We start from the raw sequence: 10813 nt of genomic DNA on the forward strand, positions 1-10813 counted from the left end.
TAATAAATGTTTTAGAAGTATTTTTCATTGTTAGTTCGCTAATGTTAACAATTGGAACTTAATTTGACTTAAACTTCTCATTTTTATATATTGTTTCAGCTTTATTTCAATTTCCAAAACAATTTAGAATCATTTTAGTTATAGCTAACATTAACACTGAATTGAGTTAAACTTGTATTGAACCTGAAATATTGTTTTAAATTTCACATCTATACAATTAAAAAGAAATATCAGGCAACCTAAAAGTCAAAAATATTATTTAGTATGACTGAATTAACCTGACTACATTAGGTTACACCAAGACAAGGGACAGCTCAAATACAAATAGCTTGTTAAGGTAACAAATCTTTCATTTTTACAAACATTTCTACAGATATAATATCAGGTGCAGCAGACAAACACGGGGATCGACTAGCAAAGAAGAAGACATTCAGTGAGATGTGTCAGACCGACTGTCCATATGTACAAATGTATAGACAACAAGTGAAAAAAACATCTAGAAAGAAAGAGTATAGAGAGTCCTGTCCGGAGAGTAGAAAATCAATCAACAAGTCTGAAGGTGCAGCTCTCATGCTGGGCCCAAAGTCGGCACCATAATATGGTTTGCCTCCCCCTGGAGGGCTGAATTTGAGAAAATGACAAACAATAGGCCTATAAAGGCTCCTCATCACTCTCTCTATCAGCATCCACCTCTCCTTCAGGCACAGAATGAAGAGAGGAGAGAGGGACTGTGGAAGAAGAAGGGGAAGGCAGTTGCTCCTGAGAGGTGCTGACGGTACTTCTGCTGCTGTTGCCTGTGGCTATATCACACTCTTTGTCGGCTGTCTGGATACAACTATCAGCGGACTCGTCTTTAGTTTCTCTTTTCACTCCCTCGCTCCACAGCTCTCTGTCCTGTGTGGGAGAGGATGGGACGGAAGGGGAATGAGAAGGTTTTTTGGCCTTGCGTCTCGCGTCTCTGAAACTGGCAAGAGGAGGACGCAGTCGCACTCCGCTACGAGTCGAACCCTCGATTGCTTTCTGGAGCTGGGAGTGAAAAAGAGAGACGAGCAGAATTAATTACTCTAACGCTCGAGCATATGACAGGAAGTATGCAAAAATGCATGTAGACACAGACACAATCTTTACCTCTTTTAGTGCGACCACCCCAACCAGTTTACCAATACTAGTTACATACGCATGACTGAGACCCAGCAGAGAGAACAGGGTGTGAGTCTGAAACAAGCAAGAAAAACATAATATTTATGCATGTATGTGTATATATTAGGGCTGTCGATTTAACACATAATAAAGATAATTTAATTCATTGGCACATTTAATCTACCTGCCCCACTCTGGACCTATATAGGTTATCTTACATTTCATACAGATGATCAGTGATAATCAAGATGCACTGCGTGATGCACTTGATAAAATCCAGTTACAATGCACCAGAAATGTAAGATATTGGGGCATTATAATATACAATATGAGATATTTGGGAGTTTTTGTCTTATGTTTATATTATGGTGTTTAGTTTCTGAGTGAATCTGTGTCTTGAATGAATCAGGTGATTCAATGATTCAATAGCCCATTCATAAAGAGAGACATTTATTTAATTCCTGAATGAATCAGTTGTTTGAATGAATCGAATGAATGAATGATTCAATGAATTACTCATTAGGACATTTACTGCCACCTACTGGCAGTTTTAGTTTCTTATTTAGCTTTACTTATATATATATATATATATGATGTATACTGTATATTATATGTGTGTATATATATATATATATATCCATTGCAGCTTAAAAATTCATGTGTAATAAATTCTATGTTGAATCAAATAAAATATTTCTTTCTAAAGCTACTTTTTGCCTATTTGATGCTTTTCACATTTAACACAAAAATGACTTTTGGGAGTAATTTCTCTGCCAAATTTGATGTGTGATTAATTTACAATTAATTATATTACTTAATCACCACATTAAATAAAATATCTAAATAAAACTGTATTTTATATATACATAATTTCTTCATTATTATTATATGAATGTAAATGTTTATAAATATAGTAACTCATTTTAAATTTGTTTAATTTGTGTTTTTTTTTTTTTTTCATTTTTATATCTAATAAGAAGAAAATAAAAAATAATAATAATGTTTGTGTTTTGGGGCTCATACAGTTAAACTCCTGAATGCAGGATATAATCATGTTGTTTTTATTAAAAAAAACACATTTCCCTGAGGGCACGAATTAATGAGAGCTTTGGACTGACATTCACATACAGATAAAAGTCTAAATCATGATTCACTTGGCAAAACATAAATCCTTAATATAATACACAGTATTTCATATGCGATGATCACAATCGGATTGTGGATTACCTTATGCAAAGATGTTCTCTCCACCAGCTGAAAAGGTGAGGGGTCAACACGGATCTGATCAATGTCAATGGGCTTATCCAGCTCTTCCTCTTCCCAGGCTTTGATCTGAACACCCCAATACAACATAATCAGGGTCAGGATGTCACTGCGAGTGACTGACAGCTCACAGACAGCTTTGGAACTGATGTGCTAATTGTGGCCGTCTGTCTGAACTGCAGTGGAAATAAATCAATTCATCACGTACCTCTTCAGGAGTCATGTTCTCAACTACAGGAGGATCTGCAGGGCTCTACAGAGAGAGGAATGAGAGGTAGACAGAGGGTCAGAAGTAGTACATGAATGTTCACTAAAAAAATTCACTAAAAATAACCCCGTAAATTTTTCATCTTGTTTAGTGACTCCAAATGCCCTACACAGCATGTTTGACGCCACCTGCTGGTGTGAGCTGATCATTTTGGAAAGTGAAAGGACAAAATGTGTCACACCTGGATTTTAAAATGCAAGAATATAAAAATGTGAGATTTCTCTCTATTCACAGTTAAAATATACAAGCTACATTGTTAAACAGAAATTGTTAAAGAAATATTTTACATGGAAGAACAGAACCAAAAGTTAAAAGCAATTAATTTTATTTACCAAGACAGATGGTTATTGTATGAAATCATGATTATGACACCAATTAAATATCATAAGTCTATAATTTTAGGCATTTATGTAATTGGCTGAGCATATTCTATTTTTCCCTTTATGTTTGCTGGTTTATTATTTTGTACTATTATTTTTTTTTTTACTATATACGTTTTAAGGGAGTAAAAAGTAATAAATAAAAAAAATAATGTGCACTCTCAGGCTTCTCAGGATCCACATGCTGTCAAATACCATAGACAATCATTTATAAAATATTTACAATGGAGGTCTATGGGCAAAGCCACCATTTTCAAATAAAATAAAATAGATTTTACAAAATGAAAGATATAATTATTGTCTGAGATCATTAACAGCATGTCATAGATGATTTCCTGCTTTAAACTCGTGTACTCATGTTAACTCTGCTCATGTATTCAGCCAGTTGCACTGTCCTTGTAAGTGACAATAACGCTAAGAGACACACCTCCGGCTCAGTCTGCCCTGATGAGGAAGATGAGGACAAAAGACGACGAAGAGTCCTCCTCATAGACTGTAGGGCACCTGTTACATAAATAACACTGGTTCACTATTTAATTGTGACTATTTAAAAGACTTATTTAAGTCTATTAAGACTACTTAAGTCTTGATATCACAAACCTCTTCTGGTAAACATTTACGTAGCTGGTAGAAATGAGCTTGAATTCTAACACAAGGTCTGTATGTTGAATTGATGTAGAGTTGGATACTGATGAGCAAGAACATTTGAGAACTTGTTGCCAGGTAACATTAAACAAACTCACCAGATGTGGTGTGATTTGTGGAGACGTCTGTGGTTTTGGTGGACCCCAGTGGGCCGTTACAATCTTCAGAGACTGTGTTACCCTGTAATCATTTTAGTTACAGCACAAGATTAGTACACTCCAATTTTTGATTTTCAGAAAAGAACATTTATTTGGCATAAAGCTCTGCTTACTGATGTAAGATCAGAGAACTTAACATCCACCTCTGAGCAAAAACAAACAGAGAGCAAAGACGTTCTCTTAGGGGGTTTTCTGGGAACAACAGTGTGTGAGCACACTTTTGGAGCTCCTCTCACCTTGTCTCCATTCTCCTCTCCAACCTCCTCATCCACAAATGCGAAGGACTCCCAGTTGACCTGTGACCCCGGGCTGGACACACCCTCACCTCGGATATAAACCCGCCTCTCGGCTGAGAGCCACCAATCCAAGGCAGCCTGAAGTTCACATCTCTCAATGGAGCCCAATAGAATCATTGACTCTGGGGAAATAATTGACTTTTTTTTTTTTAATCAATTTCAAATTTTTTCCAAAAGGAATCATCACACCTACACATATTTGGCAATACTGTTGAAAAGACCAGCTTAGTTGGTCATCATCAGCATAACTAGCTTTTGAACCAGCTTTAACCAGCAAGACATGCCTGGTCAACCAGCTTCATCAGAAAGACCATACTGGTAGACTAGTTTACCAAATTAATTTTGCTGATGAACAGCGTGGCTATGGTGCCGTTTCTGCCTCAGAGGATAAAAGTCATTGTAAATGTATATCTCATAATTGCAAACTGTAATTGCAATTTTATTTCTCACAGCGTGACTTTGGTAACACTTTAGATTAGGGAACACTATTCACTGTTAACTAGTTGCTTATTAGCATACATATCACTAGCATATTGGATTTTTATTAGTACTTATAAAACACATATTAACACATGACCATATTCTAGATCCCTTAACTCTACCCAATACCTGAACATAACTACTATAACAACTACTGTAACTTACTATGAATAAGCAGTAATTAGGAGTTTATTCAGGGAAACTTAGTTAATAGTGAATGTGTTCTCTAAACTAAAGTGTTATTGTGACATTACATCTAACAATTGCGACTGTTTCTCATAATTACTTCACGTAATAGCAACTTTATATATCACAATGTGACTTTATTAACTCACAATTGAGAGTTTCTCACAATTGTGATTTTTTTTCCCCTCACATTTGCAACTTTATTTCTGATAATGTCACTATTTGTTATTTTTAACCATCTCACACGTATGACTTAAAGGGGTCATATGATGCGATTTCAAGTTTTCCTTTCTCTTTGGAGTGTTACAAGCTGTTTGTGAATAGATAAGATCCCTAAAGTTGCAAAGACTAAAGTCTCAAACCCAAAGAGGTATTCTTTATAAAAGTTAAGACTCGTCCACGCCCCCCTAAAACGGCTCATTCTAACATGCCCCCACATGTCTACGTCACGATGTGGGAAGATTTGCATAACACCGCCCAAATGTTCACGCAAAGAAAGAAGGCATAACTTTTATTCTCGCTGTAGTATTGTTGCCGCCGCCGCCATGTCGTGGAGATGCTGCGTGTTTCGTTGTGAAAGCGAAACTACTTTGTTTGGTCTTCCAAAAGAGGACACAACTAGAAATCAGTGGTTAAATTGTATTTACAACACTGTTCCAGAACAGTTTAATCTATATATTTGTGTGTGTGTGCCACAATATAATCTGCAATATGAAGGCAAAATGGTTTGTTCACCCAACACAGACCTTTGGAGTCGACAAGCGGGATGGTTTTGAGAGACGTGGACTCCAGGAGAGCTTTCAGCTCTCTGTTAGTGGACTGAGGTGACAGAAACTTTATTTTCTTCACCATGATGTCCTCCACAAAGATATTATATTTACTGCCATGCAGAGAAAGAGAGAGACAGATATTTTGTCAAAAGACAGTTTCTGTGAATTTTTTCATTTTCCTTCTGTGGGACAGAACCATCAAATAAACCTCTAAAGAAGTTATATTGTTTGAAGGGAAAAGAGGTCAAAGATACTATCATATATTCAGATCCAATATCATGTCTAAAAATTCACCAGTCTCTAGAGATCTGGTAGTGGTACCTGATGTGGCCAATGCTGAGCTCTGGAAGATAGGGCAGCTTTTTGACCTGAATAATGGAGTCATAAAGAGAAGGCTGTAGACCCTGTGCCACCATGTTGGCGAGAATCACGGCCACCATCATGGGCAGGATGTGTGAGATTTGACCCGTCAGTTCAAAACAGATGACTGCTGTTGAAACTGTGTGTGTGACGGCTCCTGTCATGGCTGCTGCCCCTACACACACAGGGAGAAGCAGGGGGTCAGACGCAGAAAATTTGAAAGAGGAAGCATACGAGAAGAATAAATCTTCTACTTTAAAAGTAAAAATTGATTTTAGGGGTGTAGGACTAGCTGGAAGGGGAATATTTGCAGACCTATCACTGCATAGCCTCCAGGCAGGATTTGGTACACAATCCCATCAAACAGAATTCCGTTCGGAAACAGAGTGGCCATGATCTCACCCACCAAGCGGCCGAATGCTGCTCCTGCTTGTTGAAACACATTCATATTATCTCACTCACATTACAATTAAATTTAATATATGAATCTCATTATGCAATTTTTTTACCCTACAAAGCCTACGGTATCATATTTGCTAAGCAAATTTCTAATCTAAGGCCTGTAAATTATTAACGGGATCAAAACTTTGCTGAAAAATATGTTGCCTTCTGTCATCTGATTGATAGTTTTTACGTTTTAGCAACCTTTTAGCCTATATACCTTTTAGTATAGCTAATTATAAATATGTCCACATGGTACACGTCTTTTTGATGTGAAATCTTTACAAATTTTAATGAAGTAAATGCATGCACACCTTTTATATTGTTAGTAATATTTCAAGAAAAACACTTACTGGACTAAAGCTACTTGTACTTCCATACATCATTTTTAGAAAAATCATTTTAAAATGCGAGTATCGAATATGATACATCTGGCTTTTGAGGAATGTTTATTTTTACATATCTCCCTCATCATTGTATTGTACTGAATTATATGTTTTGCACCCACAATAAAAAAACTCCAGAGATTTAATCTTAAAACTAAGTATTTAAATATCATCTTACGAACCTACTGCTATTATTGAAAGATATAGCATGAAAACTGATATTTATATGCATTTTAAATAAGCAGTCTGCTATTCTGTTATAAACATCTGATTTACATTACAATTTACCAGAATTGCATCTTACTTTGGCCAAATAAATATCAGCAATTGAACTAAAGTGCATATTTTTGCTCTATTTTGGTCCTCTGAATAAAATTTAGGTGTTTTTTCCATAAGCATGAGCACCATATTCTGCTTGTCAAGATCACCAGCTGGAGTGCCCATGAGCTCCTCTAGAGGGCACTCCATCCTGTACCTTGCCATTCACTCAGGACTCCATTTCCCATAATCCTTTGCCCAGACTCATCAGCACTCATTACCAGTTCACAGCTGCCTCTTATTAGTAAGACTATAAGAATAGCACACACACTATCTCTCTTCGCTGGTGATTGAATGTTGATTAGCTCTTCCATGTTTCCTAGTTGCCTTCGTGTTTTGATCCCTGGACTGTTTCCTTGTTTATGATTGTTTGCTGCCTGCCCTGACCACTGCCTGACTTGTGGATTACTCTTTTGCCTTTGCCCTGGATGTGTTTGTTTGCTGGTGCACTCTATGGAATAAAGCCCACACGTGGATCCCCACTTTGTTGCCACGCCTCCCTTCATTACACTACTATATCAAGCTATATGAGATGAAAGTATAAAAATATGCACTTTTTTAGATTGTAAAAAAAATTATAATTGAACTGTTCCATTTAAATTTATATATATATATATATATATGCATTTTTTTTTTATATTATTTTACAAGTCAGGCTTCACAAGATTAATATTATACTAGACATACCCACTACATTTTTTTTTTTAATATAATGTTTTATTTAAGTTACATAAGGACTTATAAACACTGAGATGATACTTCCAATATAGTAAGCAAAATTAATTGCTAGGTCTCAGAATGTTACATGATAAGCTAATAAAATAGAATGACTGACCCAATATAAAAACAGGCATGAAGGCTCCAGAAGGGACCGGCATTGTAGTAGAAACCGCAGACATCCAGAACTATAAATGCACGGAAGACAAAAAGGAAATGAGCATTTACACAGCATACAAGATGGAATTTGGTTACAGAAATATTTCTTCAACAAATGAGCACCTTCATGACGAAGAAGAGGAGAAGGATGACGAAGACGCTAACTTGTGGGTGGAGCCAGGCAGCAGAGCGACCCAATCCAGGTGGAGCTGGTGAACCCCAGATCTTTGTCCACGTGAAGTTATCAAACAGTGAATTAATGCACTCTCTGGGCATCAGCTGCGTGACAAAAGAGAAACAGAGACTCCACATATAAAAGACTTCCAAAGGACTCATTCCTAGCATTCATAGCAGTGAAGGGAAACAACAGCTGCCTGGTGAGTCTCAAGCAGCTTTTAATGACAGTGTTATGGTTCAATAAACTAGCTAATCTAGGCTAAATTTTGTTACAATGAAGTAGCCATATTCAGAAGGTGAAATCCCTTTCTCTTATGGAATGGTGTTGGAACTGGTACGTAGGTAATCTCACAAATTAAAGGTGACATTTTTACACAAAAAATGAAAACCAATCTCTGGAAATATCAGTAATATGATAAAAATGCATATCAGATTAATAAAAACCAAATAATTCAGTGCATGTTCAAAGGCTGTTTTTAAAATTAGGTTCTTGCAAACAAAATAAAAGGCTTCTGAACTGGTTAAGTTTCAGTAACACTGCTCTATGGACATCTGCTTAAAATGTATGTGTGCAGTATATCCAAGCAAATACACACCTCTCCAGCCATGAACTGGCCGAAGCCCGGAGGAAATGTGAAGGAGGCTATAATTAGTGTCACTGCACCAGGGTAAATCAACCGGCTACAACAAACAAACCCACACAGATATAATTACTACTGTAATAGTGTATGATCATAATATTTTTATGTTAAAAAAATTAAAGACAGTTAAACACTGTCAATGTCATATGCAATACAAGAGAAATAATAGAACAATAAATTAATTTTAAAGTTAAAACTGGTTTGTAAAATGAGTTTGTGTAAATGGTGACTTGCTGTTTTGTGAGGAATCGTGTAAGCGCCGTGGGTCTCCTCATGATCAGAACAACTTGTCTGTTCAGATAGACAAAGAACGCCCCTAGAAACCCACATGAGATCCTACAAACACAAACACATTTAGAAACATCACCTAGAGATCAAAAATTGTGGCATCTATTTGAAGATACATTCTATTCAACAATAATTTTAGATGCACATATACATAATTAATAACTACACATACTGTACATGCATATACATAGACACACACTAACCCACACACCCGATTATTGCAAAAGCTGGCAGTTCCTGAAGGTCAAAGGGGAAATCCATACGAAAGTTTGTACGAAACAGTGCTGTTATAGTAACTGTGGAAAAAAAAAAACATTTTTTTGTTTGAACATATTCAGTTGTTCTGAATATCAGTGCTGATATTTACAACTATAAAAAGTATGCGTGTGTAATATTGCGTATATACAACAGTTCAATAAACATTGTTAATATTAAGTAGATGCAATACTGACACTTTGCCTATTTTTTCCTCCAATTAAATAGTTACACATGAAGATAAAGCATGATGAAATGATTGCGTGACTTCAAGCCAATAATGATGTCTGTTTACTGAAACACAATTATATGGAAAGAAATAGTAGAGTGAATAATTTAGTGACATCTACTGCTGTAACAATATAACCTGCAAAATAAGTCCCTGAAAAATCCTGACCACCGAAAGTCTGTCTGAAACATGCAAACGCACAAGCAGACTGACAGAAACTGTAAAAGGTCTCAGTGCTGTTGGACTGTATATCAGCACTTTTGGAACATTGCTTGGCTGATCAAAACTGAGGGCTGGAAATAAATGTTGTAGAATGTATTTCATTTATAGAGCTCAGTAAGCAGTGGCCAGCTTGACATGTAGCATGAAATTAATTTACTATTAATTTATCATATCTGCTTGTGTGTGTGCGTCTCACCAGAATCTTTGTTCCACACTGACAGTACTCGGAATATGAAGGCACTGAATGTGGCAGCGAAATATCCTCTCCAGTAATTCCTCACTGCAAAATATGTTGACGTGACCTCAATACTGAACAACACACCTGAGAGATAGTGAGGAGCAAAAATAATATAAGATAAAAAAAAGCAAGTTACATAAGAGCTGAGAAAGCAATTTAGAAACAGAACATAAGAGTGTAAGAGAGGTGAATAGTAATAACAAAAACAAATAATAATAATAATAGTTGAAAATAATGATCAATTGTTAAATAATATGATTAATAATAAAAAAATTAAAAATACTGCAAACGTAATGACTGTTTTCAAACAGATTTCCCAAAACACTCTCCCCATCTGCCATTGGTCAATCAAACAGTTAGCCCTGCCCAAAACTCACTGTATTGGTTGAGACAGTGTTGCTGTGTCAGGCTGGTCAGTATGCACAAACAAACCACCAAAGTAATAGAATGCCATACATTTGGGTTCCATGAGTAAAAGTCCCATTCATTTTCTCCATAGGTTAATTGGGTAGCACTTTAGTATAGGGACCAATTCTCACTATTAACTACTTGCTTATTAGCACGCATATTCATAACATATTGGCTGTTTATTAGTACTTACAAAGCACATATTCTGCACCACCATATTCTACATCCCTAATCCTACCCAATACCTAAATTTAACAACTACCTTACTAACTATTAATAAGCAGCAAATTAGGAGTTTATTGAGGCAAAAGTCATCGTTAATGGTTTGTTAATGGGCGAGAATTGGACCTTAAAGGGGTCATATGATGCGATTTCAAGTTTTCCTTTC

General features: G+C 36.2%; 1 protein-coding gene across 1 annotated transcript in view; it reads right to left on the reverse strand.

Moving 5' to 3' along the window:
* Positions 1-391: 391 nt before the first annotated feature.
* LOC107596673 (chloride channel protein 1-like) overlaps positions 392-10813 on the reverse strand; it is a 47065-nt gene continuing 36643 nt past the window's right edge. The window contains exons 8-23 of the mRNA XM_016287467.1: positions 9976-10101; positions 9285-9369; positions 9020-9121; positions 8741-8825; positions 8091-8246; positions 7927-7996; positions 6262-6372; positions 5908-6121; positions 5563-5696; positions 4091-4272; positions 3795-3876; positions 3479-3555; positions 2612-2656; positions 2368-2472; positions 1129-1215; positions 392-1026 (exon numbers count right to left, since the gene is read on the reverse strand). Of these exons, the coding sequence (XP_016142953.1) occupies positions 652-1026; positions 1129-1215; positions 2368-2472; positions 2612-2656; positions 3479-3555; positions 3795-3876; positions 4091-4272; positions 5563-5696; positions 5908-6121; positions 6262-6372; positions 7927-7996; positions 8091-8246; positions 8741-8825; positions 9020-9121; positions 9285-9369; positions 9976-10101 (2036 nt within the window). The 3' untranslated portion in view covers positions 392-651. The remainder of the gene's footprint in view (positions 1027-1128; positions 1216-2367; positions 2473-2611; positions 2657-3478; positions 3556-3794; positions 3877-4090; positions 4273-5562; positions 5697-5907; positions 6122-6261; positions 6373-7926; positions 7997-8090; positions 8247-8740; positions 8826-9019; positions 9122-9284; positions 9370-9975; positions 10102-10813) is intronic.

This window comes from Sinocyclocheilus grahami, unplaced genomic scaffold (assembly GCF_001515645.1).
Source record: "Sinocyclocheilus grahami isolate Dianchi unplaced genomic scaffold, SAMN03320097.WGS_v1.1 scaffold222.1, whole genome shotgun sequence".
NCBI classification, from domain to species: domain Eukaryota; kingdom Metazoa; phylum Chordata; class Actinopteri; order Cypriniformes; family Cyprinidae; genus Sinocyclocheilus; species Sinocyclocheilus grahami.